Source organism: Lampetra planeri, chromosome 32 (assembly GCF_965212315.1).
Source record: "Lampetra planeri chromosome 32, kcLamPlan1.2.h2, whole genome shotgun sequence".
NCBI lineage: Eukaryota > Metazoa > Chordata > Hyperoartia > Petromyzontiformes > Petromyzontidae > Lampetra > Lampetra planeri.
The window spans coordinates 247,500-265,644 of record NC_136138.1 but is presented as its reverse complement, the minus strand read 5'-3'; the positions used below and the strand labels follow the sequence as shown (position 1 = coordinate 265,644).

Below are 18,145 nucleotides of genomic sequence, written 5' to 3'. Positions count from 1 at the left end.
TGCAAGTCAAACAACTAACAACCACAAGACAACTTAGATTAAGGCCATCAGTCTAACTCTGTACTACAACAAACATGGCTAAATTTCGATTTAAAGCTTTCGTGACTGCAGGGATTCATCTTCTTGGTTCTTTCGGTAAAGTCACCTGAGGACAGCTGCTTGCGTTGTGGCCGAAACGTCGTGAGAATGATTTTATTGTTTTATTTTATTATTTCCATTCTACGTGACTTTACCGAAAGAACCAAGAAGATGAAACATGGGTAAACCAATACACTTTTCGAAATCACCAAAATAAAGCCATGAAACAGTGATCATAGGAACTGTGACGGAATTTTCACAATAAATGGTATAAACAACATGTACTACCAAAACCCTGCAGCCATAGCTGGCTGCATGAGTCACTCCACAACAGGAGCATCAATCGGAGTATTATAATTTTTCAATGCACCTTTAAGATCAAAACACTAAATCAAAACACAGGTCATACTTTGTAGCGATCATCCGGAGCGAGACTTTGCCGAAAGAACCGAAAAGTATGGATACCTGCAGTCACGAAAACGTATAATCTAGATTCATTACCGGCTATTGAAAAGCAGCGTCACTGCACCACGAAGCGTGCATCACCGGCCTCCGCAAAGGAATTACGTCAGGCGGTACTAGCGAGGCGTGACGTCACGCTCGCAAACCCTGCCAGAGGAATGACGTCACGCTGCGCTGTGCCGGGGACGTCACGCCATGGCGGCCTCGTTCCACCCGCGCGCGGGGCGCCTCGTCTCGCTGAGTAACGGGGGCCGCACGGCGCGGCGCCTCCGAGCCGCGCACGAGTTCAACCACGGCCTCGTGATGAGCCGCGAGCCGCTGCGGGACGGGCAGCTCTTCCAGATCCGCATCGACCGCAAGGTGAGGAACCTGTCCTGCCCCCCCCCCGGGGGTTAGGAGGGGGGGGACGCCGAGCCCCCGATCGCCCGGCGCGGGGTTCTCAGATTCCCCAGCTCGGACCGGCGCTTACCCCGCGCCCATTGGCCGAGGCGGCGGCCACGCGGCGCGCTCATTGGGCCGCCGCGTCACGTGGCGCTCGTGTGCACTGCGAATTCTGACGAGGGCCGCGCGCAGCATCCCGCAGCCCCTCTCCTCATCACCCCCACCCCGCCCCTCACTCCCTTCACCTCCTCACCCTCACCCCCCCTCCCCCTCTTCACACCCCCACCCCGCCCCACCCTTCACACCCCCGCCCCACCCTTCACCTCCTCACCCTCACCCCCCCTCTTAACCCCCAGCCCCCACCCCTCATCCCCCCTCCCCTTATCCCAACCTCAACCCTAGCCCCCAACCCTCAGCGCCAGCTCTCCCCCCACACGATTTCACCCAACCCCTTCCCTTACCCCCTCACCCCACGCTTCCCCTCAGTTGCCCCCTGCAGGTTGCTGTTGACGTGTTGCAGGTTGCTGTTGACGTGTTGCAGGTTGCTGTTGACGTGTTGCAGGTTGCTGTTGACGTGTTGCAGGTTGCTGTTGACAAGTTGCAGGTTGCTGTTGACATGTTGCTGTTGCCAAGTTGCAGGTTGCTGTTGCCAAGTTGCAGGTTGCTGTTGACGTGTTGCAGGTTGTTGCCAAGTTGCAGGTTGCTGTTGACGTGTTGCAGGTTGCTGTTGACGTGTTGCCAAGTTGCAGGTTGCTGTTGCTAAGTTGGAGGTTGCTGTTGACGTGTTGCAGGTTGCTGTTGATGTGTTGCAGGTTGCTGTTGATGTGTTGCAGGTTGCTGTTGACGTGTTGCAGGTTGTTGTTGCCATGTTGCTGTTGCCAAGTTGCAGGTTGCTGTTGACGTGTTGCAGGTTGCAGTTGACGTGTTGCAGGTTGCTGTTGACGTGTTGCAGGTTGCTGTTAGTGCCTCATAGTGCCGTGCCTCATCAACGTGTGTGAAGCAACATATGATACGCATGTAGTACCCACGCATTACGAATGTCCTGAATGCTGAGAGCTATTTAATCTGAGGCGTAACTGCCCTTATTCGGCGAGACCGATGTTATCTGTGCCCCACGAGGCAACACCATGCACCTTGACATATATTTGACATATATCCTTGACGTATGTCCTCGTCTTTTTGCTCACCAGCGAAATCCATTTTGACGTTTCTGTGACTTGATTTTTACTGCGTGGTTTTTCGAAGTAATTTGTCCCAAGGCAACGTTTTGTTACAGCAAATGTATTTTAATTAATGTTAATATGTTTTGTGTACTGTTTCAGTTTCGCCTGTAAACATTTTTTGTTTGCTCTGATTTCTAATTGGCAGTTTTTTTTTGTTATCTGCCTTTTCCGAGTCGCTGGGCTCTTTGCGTGGTAACGAGCGTGTCGTCTTCGTCTTCGCAGCTCAACTCGTGGAGCGGCTCCCTCGAGGTGGGGCTCACATCCCGGGACCCTGGCCAGGAAGCGAGCGAGCTGCCGAGCAGCGCCACGACGCTGCGGGGCGGCGCCTGGCTGCTGTCGGGCTCCTGCGTGTTGCACGACGCCAAGACGCTGCTCGATGCATACGGGCGCACGCACGCCGGTGAGGGTACATGTTTGCCCTCGTGCGCGTGTGCGTGTGGCGCACACGTGCTTATCGGTGAGGTTTAATCGGCACGCCAGTGAAAGAGTGTGTGTGTTTGTGCGGACACATGCGGTTGTGAAGTTGTTATCGCACTGCCCTACTAACTAGGTTTCCGCTTATGGGTGACGAATATCTGAACCGGTCCTGGGCCTCCTCCCATGTCGACTCGGCCTTAAATGAGTACCTGGTATTGTGCGTGAACATATGTGAAATGGTTCGAGAGAGTCGCACACACTGCTATGGGAAGGCAACACTATTTATTAAGACAACGTGAAATAACACTACACATAGGGTGGCGACCACCGACCTATCCTCGCTAACACTCGTTAACACTCGCTAACACTGACACTGATCTTCTTGGTTCTTTCGGTAAAGTCACGTAGAAGGGAAGTAATAAAATAATAAAAATAAAACATAATAAAATGAAATAATTATCACGACGTTTCGGCTACAACGCAAGCAGCCGTCACCTGAAGACGGCTGCTTGCGTTGTAGCCGAAACGTCGTGAGAATTATTTCATTTTATTATGTTTTATTTTTATTATTTTATTACTTCCCTTCTACGTGACTTTACCGAAAGAACCAAGAAGATGAATCCCTGCAGTCACGAAAGCTTTAAATCGAAACTGACACTGATAGCAACTGGCGTGGCCAAGCCAGGAGGGCTACTGCCTGGCCACGCTGGCTTGAGGCTTGGCTTCACTCTTCATGAGGCGTCTTCAGGAGGCATCTTCATTCCGGATCCGAGCAGCCCCGCACCAGGTGTGGAGCCCCCTTATATGCGCCACGGCGTGGCCAGGCCACACCCCGGCCACGCCCACCTTCGAGAACCCTCGAGAAGGCTTTGCTTCTGGCCACGTGGCCTCCGAAGTCCCCCCAGGGCCCCTGGCCCCCACCTTGATCCAGTCACATGTACGGTTGGGTTCATCCAGAGTGCCATGGCCTCACACAACCCCCGTGGCACTGACCGATGGCCTCCAAGCCCCCCGACCCGGCCGTGACGTCATTCCCTTATCCACACGTAGTGACATCGTGTGTGTGTGTGTATAGACCCACACGGTAGTGATGTTCCCCACACGTAGTGACATCATGCGTGTGTGTGTGTCGACCCACATGGTAGTGACGTTTCAAGTCACTACATATGTACTAGGGAACCAGAGGTGACTGGGTGTAGTGCTGGCCACCCACTCCCACGTGTGCCGTGCTGGCTTTCACAGGTGCACACTAATAGCACTTGCCTCAAGAGTCTGTTCAGGATACACGGCGGGATCTTTATCATTAATCGCGCACATGCGTGTGTGCACAAGATGAGTGTGTGGACCTGGACTCGCTGGAGGAGGGAGCGCTGGTTGGGGTGCAGAGGACAGCTGCAGGCGAGTTCCACGTGTGGCTCAACGGCCACGACTGTGGGGTGGCGGCCACAGGCCTCCCCTCCCCCGTGTGGGCCCTCATAGACCTCTACGGCAAGTGTACACAGGTGAGGATCATGCACGCGGGTGAGGCTCTTATACACCATAACCTGTTGTATGCATTTCCATGTGACTTACACACACGTGTGTGTGTGTGTCTTTACAGGTCACTGTTGTGGATGATGAACGACCACAACAGGCAGCCGATCACCCACCAGAAGGTATTTTACGAAGAGTCTACAGCAACCGCATTCAGGGCCGGATTAAGGCATGGGCTTTAGGGGCTGCAGCCCAGGGGCCTCCGCCAGAGATTAAGTGGAAAGTTATTTCATTTGTGAGTGCTGAATTTTATATGTTGTTAGCCTTGTAAAAATAAAGTTTATTTTTCTTTAACTTTTTTTTCTTTAACTTTTCCAGACCCAAAGAGTATGAATTCCTGCAGTCACGAAAGCTTTAAGTCAAGATTTGTTTTCCTTTTCAAAATATTACTGGGGGCCTCACAGTACCTGTAGCTCAGGGGCCTACAAAATCTTAATCGGGCCCTGACCGCATACACAAAATCCTCCCAGCTGCATGCACCATTAGTTAGTTATTTTGAAACAGTGGTAATCTGCCAACCGAGTCATCCTTGAAGAAGCACTTCTTAGCTCAACGGGTTTTACTTGGGAAATAACTTATATTTCTGTTAAACATATCTCGGCTCATTACAGTGCCCTCATACGACCACCATGTGGAAATGTTTTCTCACCACCTAGACAGCACACAGTCTCTGCATGATGTGCAAGTGCTCCTTGGATTTCACTCTGACGTCAACCCATAAATGACAGCCTGCAGGCAGCGAATCAACATCACCGGCCATCAAAATGAGGTTGACACTGATTATCCATTCTGGTTTGTGTGCGTTTGACTCGATGGCCCGGGAAGGTGCTTTCTAGGCAGGAGGGGTAAGACACGGTGGACCCGTCGTCATCGCTCCTCTAAGCGCATCCTCGTTGTCTGCGCACGTTCCCACCTCCCCAGCCTCCCCCTGTCTTCCGCCTGCCGCTCCTCCGCCGAACAACGTCTCCGCATCGCGCACGGAGAGTCGCCGCATCGGCGCGGCGCGGCACGGCACTCGGGCGGCCTCCACCTCCTCCTTGGCGGCAGTGGCAGTGGACGCGGGGTTGACAGTGGCGGTGGACGTGCACGGCTCGGCACCACTCGGCTTCGCGCTCGCCTCGTCGTCGTCCGCCTCCCTCCTCTCCGCTCCTGCCCACTCCTGGTCCAGCCCCCCGACGCCCCATGCGCCTGTGTCGGCCTGCAACGACGCACTGCTCTTCCACGCAAAGTGCGGTGCCCTCATCCGCCTGAGCAACAATCAGAAGACGGCCGAGCGGCGGCGGCCACTGGATGAGTTCAACAATGGCGTCGTGCTCACGAACCGGCCGCTCCGCCATGGAGAGACGTTTGAGGTGTGTGTGTGTGGATCGTGGGTTGATCGTGTGGTGTGGGTCGTGTGTGGATCATAGGTGGATCGTGTGTGGATTGTGGGTGGATCGTGGTTGGATTGTATGGTGTGGATTGTGGGTGGATCGTGGGTGGATTGTATGTAAAACATGGGTGGATCGTGTGGATTGTGGGTGGATATTGGGTAGATCGTATGGTGTGGATGGAGTGTGAATCGTGTACGGAGCGTGTGTGGATCGTGTGGTGTGGATCATGTGGTGTGGATCATGTGTGGATTGAGTATGAATGGTGGGTGGATTGTAGGTAGATCGTGTGTGGATCGTGGGTGGATCGTGGGTGGTTCGTGGGTGGTTTGTGTGTGGGTGAGTGGGCACAAGGAAGGTTTAAACATGTCATATTTTTTATTTACTCTTATCAGCAATCAAGTTTGTTTGCACCAATGCTGGGTGAACTGCCAAATGTTGACTTAAAGCTTTCGTGATTGCAGGAATCCATACTCTTTGGTTCTTTCGGTAAAGTCACGTATGTAGAAAAATACAATAAAAAATAATATATCACGACGTTTCGATCACAACACAAGCGGTCGTCCTCAGGCGGAAAAAATAATCCAGCAGTGGAACTGCTGAACCAGCGAGAGAGCTGCAAGGAATTCCATCCCCGGACGCAAGCAGGTCAATTGTGTTAATGGGGGAGATTAGGGAGAGCGAGATTAGGGAGAGAGATTAGCATGAAATGAGCTTCCGTCGCCCCATAAGTGTATCGTCCCCGCATATGCGCACAACAGCAGTGTTAATGGGAGATTAGCACTATGTTGATTGGAGAGATTAGGCAGAGAGATTTGGGGGATTAGCAAGTTAATGTCATGTCTATGTGTAACACAAGCTGCAGTGCTGCCAACTGCACTGTGAGAGGCAAGCGCGTCCACGCAAGAGAACCACCGCAATCGGTGGTCGCGCCAATGAGACACAGCCCATCACACAGCCAGAACCATTGATATATTGAGGCTAAGGGAGCAGAGGTGGCCATGTTAGTGAGACCCCAGCCCGTTAATGCAGAGGCACCTAACAGGGCAATGCAACTCAGAGAGTTGGAGATAACAGCCAAACGCCAGGGAAGAATGGAAGCACCACAGCAAGTTACGACTTTGCTTGGTTAATAACGTCCTTCCAATGATTGCTCAGCTTATACCCATCTTTTCAGTTGCAATTGTCTCTGTGTTTATATATCTGGATGGCTTCATGGACAAATCTTTGATGGTAGCCCGAAGGTTTGCAGAAAAAAACAATATCGTGCGAGCGGAAGCTCATTTCATGCTAACCTCTCTCCCTAATCTCTCTCCCTAATCTTTCCCATTAACACAACTGACGTGCTTGTGTCCGGCTCAGACCCCGCTTGCTTGCCCATCGCCATATATATAACCTCTTGTTGTAACAGCTCTCTCGCTGGTTCAGCAATTCCACTGCTGGATTATTTTTTCCGCCTGAGGACGACCGCTTGTGTTGCGATCGAAACGTCATGATATATTATTATTTTTTTTTCTACCTACGTGACTTTACCGAAAGAACCAAAGAGTATATGTCATATTCTTTGTATTCAAGTGAATTATTAGAAGTTATCCTTAATTCCATGCACCAACTCTTTGGTTCCTTCAGTAAAGTCACGTAGAAAGAAAATTAGTAAAAAAATATTCCTACGGAGGGAGCTGGTAGGAACGTTGGGTTGCTCGGTCAATGGCCAGGGTCAACGGCAGCGTGGTGTATTCCGCAAATATGGCCGACTGTGAGGTCGGGCACAAGCCGGCGTGAGTAGGTTAAATGTTGAGTTTTATAAGGGCACCACGGGGTGACCAGCCCCCCCCCCATCCAGCCCCACTCCTCCCACCCCCCACCCAGCCCCACCCTCCCCACCCAGCCCCCTCCCTACCAGCCCCTCCCCACCCTGCCCCTCCCCACCCTCCCCTCCCCACCCTCCCCACCCTCCCCTCCCCACCCTCCCCACCCTCCCCTCCCCACCCCACCCTCCCCACCCTCCCCTCCCCACCCAGCCCCTCCGCACCCTCCCCACCCAGCCCCTCCGCACCCTCCCCACCCAGCCCCTCCGCACCCTCCCCACCCAGCCTCTCCCCTCCCCTCCCCACCCGCCCCTCCCCACCCGCCCCTCCCCACCCAGCCCCTCCCCACCCTCCCCACCCAGCCCCTCCCCACCCTCCCCACCCAGCCCCTCCCCACCCTCCCCACCCAGCCCCTCCCCACCCTCCCCACCCAGCCCCTCCCCACCCAGCCCCTCCCCACCCTCCCCACCCAGCCCCTCCCCACCCTCCCCACCCAGCCCCTCCCCACCCTCCCCTTCCCACCCGCCCCTCCCCACCCAGCCCCTCCCCTCCCCACCTGCCCCTCCCCTCCCCACCCGCCCCTCCCCTACCCACCGGCCCCTCCCCTCCCCACCCGCCCCTCCCCTCCCCACCCGCCCCTCCCCACCCGCCCCTCCCCACCCCGCCCCTCCCCTCCCCACCCGCCCCTCCCCTCCCCACCCGCCCCTCCCCGCCCCTCCCCTCCCCACCCGCCCCCTCCCCGCCCCTCCCCTCCCCACCCGCCCCTCCCCACCCGCCCCTCCCCTCCCCACCCGCCCCTCCCCACCCTCCCCTCCCCTCCCCACCCGCCCCTCCCCACCCGCCCCTCCCCTCCCCACCCGCCCCTCCCCCACCCGCCCCTCCCCTCCCCACCCGCCCCCTCCCCTCCCCACCCGCCCCTCCCCTCCCCACCCGCCCCTCCCCTCCCCCTCCCCGCCCCTCCCCTCCCCACCCGCCCCTCCCCTCCCCACCCGCCCCTCCCCTCCCCACCCGCCCCTCCCCTCCCCACCCGCCCCCTCCCCTCCCCACCCCGCCCCTCCCCTCCCCTCCCCACCCGCCCCTCCCCTCCCCACCCGCCCCTCCCCTCCCGCCCCGCCCCTCCCCACCCGCCCCTCCCCTCCCCACCCGCCCCTCCCCTCCCCACCCGCCCCTCCCCTCCCCACCCGCCCCTCCCCGCCCGCCCCTCCCCTCCCCGCCCGCCCCCTCCCCTCCCCGCCCTCCCCTCCCCTCCCCGCCCTCCCCTCCCCTCCCCGCCCGCCCGCCCCTCCCCTCCCCTCCCCGCCCGCCCCCTCCCCTCCCCTCCCCCGCCCGCCCCTCCCCTCCCCTCCCCGCCCGCCCCTCCCCTCCCCTCCCCGCCCGCCCCTCCCCTCCCCTCCCCGCCCGCCCCTCCCTCCCCTCCCTCCCCGCCCCTCCCCTCCCCGCCCGCCCCTCCCCATCCGCCCGCCCGCCCCTCTCCACCCGCCCCGCCCGCCCCTCTCCACCCGCCCGCCCCGCCCCTCTCCACCCGCCCGCCCGCCCGCCCGCCCTCTCCACCCGCCCGCCGCCCGCCCCCCCTCTCCACCCGCCCGCCCGCCCCTCTCTCCACCCGCCCCGCCCGCCCCTCTCCACCCGCCCGCCCGCCCCTCTCCACCCGCCCGCCCGCCCCTCTCCACCCGCCCGCCCCCCTCTCCACCCGCCCGCCCCTCTCCACCCGCCCGCCCGCCCCTCTCCACCCGCCCGCCCCGCCCCTCTCCACCCGCCCGCCCCGCCCGCCCCTCTCCACCCGCCCGCCCGCCCCCGCCCCTCTCCACCCCCGCCCGCCCGCCCGCCCCTCTCCACCCGCCCGCCCGCCCGCCCGCCCCTCTCCCACCCGCCCGCCCGCCCGCCCCTCTCCACCCGCCCGCCCGCCCCTCTCCACCCGCCCCGCCCGCCCCCTCTCCACCCGCCCGCCCGCCCGCCCGCCCCTCTCCACCCGCCCGCCCGCCCGCCCCTCTCCACCCGCCCGCCCGCCCCTCTCCACCCGCCCGCCCGCCCCTCTCCACCCGCCCCGCCCGCCCCTCTCCACCCGCCCGCCCCGCCCCCTCTCCACCCGCCCGCCCGCCCCCTCTCCACCCGCCCCGCCCGCCCCTCTCCACCCGCCCGCCCGCCCCTCTCCACCCGCCCGCCCCGCCCCTCTCCACCCGCCCGCCCGCCCCCTCTCCACCCGCCCGCCCGCCCCTCTCCACCCGCCCGCCCGCCCCGCCCCCTCCCCACCCGCCCCGCCCGCCCCTCCCCACCCCGCCCGCCCGCCCCTCCCCACCCAGCCCCTCCCCACCCCCACCCAGCCCCTCCCCACCCCCACCCAGCCCCTCCCACCCTCCCCACCCAGCCCCTCCCCCACCCTCCCCTCCCAGCCCCTCCCGACCCTCCCTTCCCAGCCCCTCCCCACCCTCCCCTCCCAGCCCCTCCCCACCCTCCCCTCCCAGCCCCTCCCCACCCTCCCCTCCCAGCCCCTCCCCACCCTCCCCTCCCAGCCCCTCCCCACCCTCCCCTCCCAGCCCCTCCCCACCCTCCCCTCCCCACCCAGCCCCTCCCCACCCTCCCCACCCCCACCCAGCCCCTCCCCACCCTCCCCACCCCACCCCCTCCCCACCCAGCCCCTCCCCACCCAGCCCCTCCCCACCCGCCCCTCCCCACCCAGCCCCTCCCCACCCGCCCCTCCCCACCCAGCCCCTCCCCACCCGCCCCTCCCCACCCAGCCCCTCCCACCCGCCCCTCCCCACCCAGCCCCTCCCCACCCAGCCCCTCTCCCCACCCGCCCCTCCCCACCCAGCCCCTCCCCTCCCCACCCTCCCCACCCCACCCAGCCCCTCCCCACCCAGCCCCTCCCCACCCTCCCCTCCCCACCCAGCCCCTCCCCACCCTCCCCTCCCCACCCAGCCCCTCCCCACCCTCCCCACCCCACCCAGCCCCTCCCCACCCTCCCCACCCCACCCAGCCCCTCCCCACCCTCCCCACCCCACCCAGCCCCTCCCCACCCCACCCAGCCCCTCCCCACCCCACCCAGCCCCTCCCCACCCCACCCAGCCCCTCCCCACCCTCCCCACCCCACCCAGCCCCTCCCCACCCAGCCCCTCCCCACCCTCCCCACCCAGCCCCTCCCCACCCAGCCCCTCCCCACCCTCCCCACCCAGCCCCTCCCCACCCTCCCCACCCAGCCCCTCCCCACCCTCCCCACCCAGCCCCTCCCCACCCAGCCCCTCCCCACCCAGCCCCTCCCAGCCCCTCCCCACCCAGCCCCTCCCCACCCAGCCCCTCCCCACCCAGCCTCTCCCCACCCAGCCCCTCCCCACCCAGCCCCTCCCCACCCTCCCCACCCAGCCTCTCCCCACCCTGCCCACCCAGCCCCTCCCCACCCTCCCCACCCAGCCCCTCCCCACCCAGCCCCTCCGCACCCTCCGCACCCAGCCCCTCCCCACCCTCCCCTCTCCACCCTCCCCTCTCCACCCAGCCCCTCCCTCCCATTTTTGGATGCACGACGGACGGACGGACACAATAATCCCCTGTGGGCTGGTGTAACCAGGAGGTTCCTACCAGCATAATAGAATACGACGTTTCGATTGCAACACAAGCAACCGTCATCAGGTAGAACTAACTTTGAGAGAGAGACAAAACACAGACACGGAGACACACAGACAGACACACAAGCAGAGAGAGACACACTGAGACACACAGAGAGACACAACATAGACACACAGAGACCCAATGCCTCTGTGTCGAGGCCTTAAATAGAGAGGGGGGGGGCAGAGAGAGAGGTGGGTCCTGCTGGAGCAGCTGCTGGAGCAGAGAAATTAGCATGTCAATGACTCCACCCGAAGCGACCGAGGGAGAGAAAGATCGAATGGCCCTTTGAGAGCCTGGTACATTTTAGAGAGAGAAATAGGCAGTTTGAGAAAACTAAATGTAGCAAATTTTTTTGGAAATGTAATGCAATGCAACACAGAGTCCATGCACCCACATTGTGTTTTTTTTATTCTTAGATCCGGATAGACCGACTGGTGGACAAGTGGAGTGGCTCTCTAGAAATTGGTGTCACGACACATGACCCCAACAGCATGGACTATCCAGCCACAATGACCAACATGATGTCAGGTATTGTACAAGCACATTATGAAACGTAATCGTCGATAAACATGCAGTATTATGTGAATTAATGAGTGGCGCAGTGGTTAGCGGCACTGCGCTCTGAATTCGGAGACCTGAGTTGAAATCTGTGATGTCTGAGCTGGTCCCGTGACCCCCATTTCACCAGTTCACACTCCCAGTGTGGTGAAATATGACCAAATATCCCCCCACGACCAACACAGCCTGGGTAGGCCTTCATCCAGCAGTAGATTTACAAAGAGCTGTAAGTTATTATAAAATGTACATCAAAACACTTTACAGTATTTGTCACCGACATATGCCATATACAGTGTCTATCTATTATCTTACTAACAAGGCAGAAGTAATTGCGGAGGCGAACTAATTAAACAGTACGCATTTATACAAAGTCAAAAGCATAAAGAAACACAAATTATATGTAAACGGTGCACACTGCCGGTTCATGTAGAATGTAACCCAGGTTTGTCGTAGCATCTGCAGGAGTGTTTGTGTGTCTGCAGATAACTTTCCTCATCCCTCGCCTTAATGTGTGTATGTATGTTGAACTTGTTTTGCAATGTACGTAGCCAACCGTGATAATCAGAGGTGCGGGAGGATGATGATGATGGTCTGTTTAAATATGCAGGTACAATCATGATGAGCGGCTGTGGGATCCTGACAAACGGGAAGGGGACGCGGCGAGAGTACTGTGATTTCAGCCTCGATGAGCTGCAGGTGACGTAATCATTACGGGCATGATTTCCACACGCTTTGTCATCGATGCTGCCTTGACAGTACAGCAAACTCTCGATTATCCACGTGCGGTTTATCTGATTCGCGGATTAACCGCGCACCTGAGATTTTGACATAAATTAATAACTCACGGATTTTCCCTTAAGCCCAAATTAATCATCTAAAACAGTTTTACATTGTTATTCGTGGAAATGTTTATTACACGTCACTTGCTTAAACCGAACAAATATGTTGCTCCAGTTAATCTGAAATCCACATGTTCGCCTCTACAGTACAATACATTAATTGCATATCTTTACAACAGTGGGTAGAGTTTGTTTGATGTTGATTGGTATGGCTCTGCTGCTGTCCACTTAGTGGGCTGAGTCTTCTGCGCGGGAGCATGAAAGTGTTATCACTGCGCACGCGCATTGATCGGTAATTTAGACCTATGTTCGTGCTTTTTGGCATAGACATCCACGGAAATTGGTTATATTTTTGGAGGATCCGCGATTTTTATTATCCGCGGACGTCCTCCCTATCATTAGCGTGGATAATCGAGAATCTACTGTATTTGTTTCGCTTAATATTGCTTTATCTGCCATTGACCCCACCGAGTCTGGTGGTTCCCCCCATGTTTGTGAATGCTGCAGTGGTTTCCCAATATGACTGTCTTATTCCTGTATATATTTCTAGTGTCATCACCATATTATAATTATCCATTGTTTTATTTTTCTGGCTGTAGGAAGGGGATCACATTGGCTTAATTAGGAAAACGAATGGCGAGCTTCACTTTTATGTTAACGGCTTGGATCAAGGTATGTATTGCCCTCATACGTGTCCATTAATCTGTCCCGATCATATTTTGTGAACAATTTGCATATATGTGATCGGAGGCTAATGGGTATTTAATTCCTAAATAAGTTTTTTTTCCTATTTTAAATTGACGAAAGGTTGAGGCATCATTCCACAACGAAGGTGTTTACTTTCTGTGTAAACATATGGTAAGTAGGCCCGTTAATCTTGTCCAAAAGCTGGTCCCACCATTGCGGTGATGTTCACAGTAATTCCAGCTGGTCTGGGAGATTTTCCTTTTTCACACTGAATGGCCATGGTTACTTCTTCAAGTGTGACCTCTTGAACATTCTCTTCATCTGGAAATTGCCTGTGATATGTTAATCTTTAGCAATGGAGATTTGCATAAAAAATAATTCTTGTCATGCACTAAGAATTGCCAATCTTCAACCTTTCCTGCTGCTGTCATGCTCCCATTGCTTATGACATCTTCAACGATATCTTTTTTTGTGTTTTTTTTATTTATATTCTCGTTCTATTCCTGATGGTTTACAGACTTCAGTGTATGTTATATTTTGTTTGGAATGATTATCTAGTGATCATTAAAATCAGCATACCTCGGGAAAAACAACATTCTGATCATACATATTACCTGGCATGATTTTAATTAGAAACGGAGGCGCTGACCTTGTGGAGATGTGTTTCTGGTATTGTGGAGGTGTAATGTGCTGCCTTGTTTCCTTCCACCACCTGTGTACACAGGTGTAGCGGCATCCCAGACCGCGACCACGATCTACGGGGTGGTGGATCTTTATGGAATGGCTGCCAAAGTCACCATTGTCCATGAACAAAATCATGCCGACCGTCTGAGGAGAAACACGGCCATCATGCGTGCGATTTCTCCCGAGTCCACCAATCGCAGGGCTAGGGCGGCCGCTGGCGGTGCAGGCCACAGCAGCGGCCTCGCCACCGGCAGATTGAACTCGCGTTCGGAGGCCGACGCGTGCGGCACGGCACGGGCCACAGCCGCCCCCATGCCTCTACTCGCAGGAGAGAACTTTGATGAGAGTGTTGATTTTGGTGGAGATCTCGAGACACGGAGAGGGGCGGAGAGGACCACTCGAGCTGTCAGGGAACGAGATAGAGTGATGGACGAAGTGGGATGGAGAGACGAAGAGCAGGAGACAGAGAGAGAAACGCCAGAGGTGGCGGAAGGAGAGAAGAGCGCAGAAGACGACATGAATTCCTCGAGAGAGAGGAGGCGGGAGCAGATATCAGGAGGAGATGCGTCGGGTCTGTTCGAGAGATACGAAGATATTCCGAGCAGAAGATGCAGGAATGGAGAAGTAGGAGGAGGTAGACAGAGCCTGGCGGATAGGGAAACCAATAGAGACAATTACCTGAGGTCCGATTTGGACTATTTTTCCAGTCTGTCCAGCTATACGGATTTTGGAATCGCCTATTGCCGAGCTCATGCCACAAGAGAAAACTTGCTCCGCTCTGCACGTAGCAGAGAATTGCAGGTGGAGAGAGAGCTAAATCGGGAAGAGGAGATGGACACGGGCAGACAGGTGGAGATAGAAAGTGACAGAGGGAGACTTTTGCCAGAACTGAATTTGCCTACAAATCTTTCCGACGCAAGGCATCTCATTGCTCACACGAACGTGCGGTTAGCCGCGTCGTGGAGAGAGAGGGGGGGAAATGGAGATGAAGATTTAGAGAATGGAAGGGAGAGAGATGGCATCGGATTGGGGTTGAGCCATTCAAGTTTCTTTACAAATGCCAGATTGTCAACATGGAGAGAAAGAGAGACAGAGAGGGAGAGAGACAGAGGGACAGCAGTGAATAGAAGCATATGCACTCCAGAACCAAATCAGCTCTCACTTCCTACTGCTGAAGCGATTTTTGCCAATAGTGAATTCTCTGGTTTGGACAATGGATCTGACGTTGAACTTAATGGACAGAGTTGTAATGCCACAGCATTGGCCGGTGGTCCTAGTGTGGGTGGCTGCGGCTCCGGAGAGATGGAGGAATCCGTGACGACGGTGATAGAGGGAGGTGAAGGCACTCCTGGGGATTGTGGGCCACTGCTCTTCCACCCAAACTGTGGGCAGCGTGCGGCCGTGGTCAATGGAGGACGCACCGCGTTGCGGCCAAAGTGAGTCTCGTCTTGTGTCTCTCGATTGTCTTGCAATCGGAAGCAAGTTCGTGGCCCCGTCAAACACGCCTTGGAAACCATAATTCGTTGTTTTTAATGATTTACACTTGGTTATAGCAAGAAATCTTCACTGAGCTTCAGGAGTCTTGTACAGGAGCGTCCTGCCAAGTTTCCGCATTATGGGGCGATGTTGCTGTGTGTAATCCCAATGTAGTCATTTATCGGTAATTTTTCACCATAGGGATGTTTTGTGAATATCAGTTACATTGGACGTTATTTCAGCTATGAGAAAAAACTGGAAAATCCAAAGGAAACTCATGCAGATCAGGGGTAGAACATACAAACTCCATGCAGAAAGGTGCCCCAGTTGGGAGTTGAACCGAGGTACTTCTTGCTGTGAGACAGGAGTGTTACCACTGGACCGCCCCTGGCTTAGTCCTACTGCTTGCTTCTTGTCTCATCCAGCTGCAGAAACTCAACATAATTTGATTTTAGGCTCAATTAAATAAGAATCCCACATTCCTATAGTGGGGCCAGCCTGTCTGTGGGATGACCATGGCTGCATCCACACAGCCATGTGAAGATACAAAGCCTTGTTCCCACAAAGTAGTGCTTATTGTATTAACCCAGAAGGAAAATGGGCTCACCCGACCTCTAACTATGATTTAAATTCCTTACCTATACACATTTGGCAGTTCATACTCTTTAGATCTTTCGGTATATGATATAACATCCTGTTTCAGCAGCTCTCTCACTAATTTTTTCACCTGAAAATGATTGCTTGTGTTGCGATCGAAACGTACATTTTTTTTTATAATTTTTCTATCTACGTGACTTTACCGAAAGACTCAAAGAGTATGAATTCCTGCAGTCACGAAAGCTTTAAGTCAACATTTGGCAGTTCACCCAGCATTGGTGCAAACAAACTTGATTGCTGATAAGACTAAATACCAATACCAGTCCAGAGTTTGCTTGTGTTGAACTAATGCTTCTGGAAATGATGCACTCTCAGAAGGCTGTGTGGCCGATGGGATGTGTAAAATATAAAATTTTCTTGTGGATGGACAGATATGGGAAGGGGGTGAATTTCCTGCTAATTTATTTTGTTAATGTAACGCCTGCTTTTCCTCTCTGTGCACTTCAATTAATGACAATATGTTTGTAATTGCTATGTAGTGCAGTGTTTGCAGTTATGATTGTGTATTTGATTTGCGTAATTTGTTCCATTTTTATCATGCCTGCTGTACCCACAGTGCCTTGGAAGATTTTAACCACGGGGTGGTTCTCTCGAACCGACCGCTCAGGCCGGGAGAGCGATTTGAAGTGCGCATCGACCGCATGGTGGACAAGTGGGCGGGCTCCATCGAGGTCGGCGTGACCACTCACTCGCCCGTGCGCATTGCGCTGCCCTCAACCATGACCAACATGCGCTCTGGTACGCGTGTGTGCGCGCGCATCCATTCACTCGCGTGGGCCACCGTGGTCGGCCGGCAGGGTGGCGGCAGCGCATTGGCAACACTTCTGCCTCGCGGCAAGGAGGGCCTGAGTTTGATTGCTGAATTGGGCTGGGCGCCTTTCTGCGTATGTTCAGCATGTTCGTTCACCCCCTGTTCTGCATGGGTTCCTCCAGGTTTTCCCCTATTTTCTCCAAAAGCTAAACCAAATATACATTGTAACTGGTATTGGCCAAACGTCACAATGTTGAAAAATGACATGTAAATTACTCATTTGGGATGATCCAAATCAGCGTTGCCCCCTCTTTAAAAAACTTTGCAAGAACTTCCTGAAAAAAAATCTTGAGACCCAGTGAGTCTTTCCAGTCCAAACGAGCGTAATACATTTTTTTTTAAAGCGTGTATTTTGTTTAACCAGGTGAGAACTGGAGAGACACAGGCAGAGACTCATTTGTCAGTGTCGTCTGGGTCATGAAACTGACAAAGCAATTGCAACAGAACGAAGTACAACAATAAAGCTAATAGAATTCGGAGCAAAAACAACCAAAATATAAGTAAGAGCAAAAATAAACAAATAGAAATTGGAGCAAAAGCAACTGACTCAGAATCAGATTCTTTATTTGGACTGGAGGAATCTGATGAGCTATGAAGCTCTTTTTTCATAGTTGTCCAATAACTGCATTACAGAGGAAATAAAAAACAGTGCACCATCACAATTCACTATCAATTAAATACATATCCAGTTATATGAATCTATATATATAAAATGGAAATTTGTGAATGTGTGTCTGTTCAAAATGTTTAGCGAACTTCCCGACATGCAACAAACTTGAAATTTGCCATGTGGGTACTTTCCAGGCTGGGGGGGGGGGGGGGCGCAATAATGCATACATTTTGCACGGAAAGTGAGCTGTGACGTCACATCTGTCATGTGACCCGTATGCAGAAGCGTAACGCAGTGTGTGCTCATGTCACGCATCCCCAACCCTCCGCGGGTAAAGTGAAATACAAATGTGTTGCAGGTCTAAGGCGTTCTTCGTGCAGCATTGGTTTATTATTTTAGTCGTTTACTGCCGTACGCACCCTGAAAGTTGTGTGTGTCTGCAGCAAGCACGTGTATGTGTACTTATGGACGCACGCGTGTGTGTGGGGGGGGGGAGCGGTAGTGTAGTGGTTAGCGTGCTGCTCTACGAACCCGGCGACCCGAGTTTGATTCCTGCTCATGGCCTACACTGGTGACGATTATTTGAACCGGTCCTGGGCCTCCCCTAGGTCGACTGAGCCTCAAACAAGTAACTGGTGTGGTGTGTGAACATCGCCACTGGGGAGACAAAGGCGGCCGAGCGTGGTGCTGGCTGTGCCGGCCTTCATAGGTGCTCGCTAACAGCACTTGCCCCCTACAGTCTCACAGGCTACACGGGGGATCTTTGTCTTTATCCTGTGTGTGTGGGGGGCAGCGACTGCGTAGCGATTCGCACGCTGCGCTACGAACCCAGTAACCCGAGTTCAATTCCCGCTCACGGCCACCGGTGACGATTATTTGAACCGGTCCTGGGCCTCCCCTAGGTCGACTCAGCCTCAAGCGACAAACTCGTGTGGTGTGTGAACATTGCCA

At 55.5% G+C, this 18,145-nt stretch overlaps 1 protein-coding gene across 4 annotated transcripts in view; it reads left to right on the top strand.

Moving 5' to 3' along the window:
- Nucleotides 1–691: 691 nt before the first annotated feature.
- NEURL4 (neuralized E3 ubiquitin protein ligase 4) overlaps nucleotides 692–18,145 on the top strand; it is an 81,198-nt gene continuing 63,744 nt past the window's right edge. For 2 of the 4 annotated variants that reach the window (XM_078609386.1, XM_078609387.1), the window contains exons 1-10: nucleotides 692–900; nucleotides 2,367–2,544; nucleotides 3,894–4,063; nucleotides 4,162–4,216; nucleotides 5,016–5,446; nucleotides 11,289–11,400; nucleotides 12,038–12,126; nucleotides 12,869–12,941; nucleotides 13,681–15,076; nucleotides 16,330–16,511. In XM_078609386.1, coding sequence (XP_078465512.1) covers nucleotides 736–900; nucleotides 2,367–2,544; nucleotides 3,894–4,063; nucleotides 4,162–4,216; nucleotides 5,016–5,446; nucleotides 11,289–11,400; nucleotides 12,038–12,126; nucleotides 12,869–12,941; nucleotides 13,681–15,076; nucleotides 16,330–16,511 — 2,851 coding nt within the window. In that variant the 5' untranslated portion in view covers nucleotides 692–735. The remainder of the gene's footprint in view (nucleotides 901–2,366; nucleotides 2,545–3,893; nucleotides 4,064–4,161; nucleotides 4,217–5,015; nucleotides 5,447–11,288; nucleotides 11,401–12,037; nucleotides 12,127–12,868; nucleotides 12,942–13,680; nucleotides 15,077–16,329; nucleotides 16,512–18,145) is intronic. The other 2 variants (XM_078609385.1, XM_078609384.1) reach the window with 1 other exon arrangement.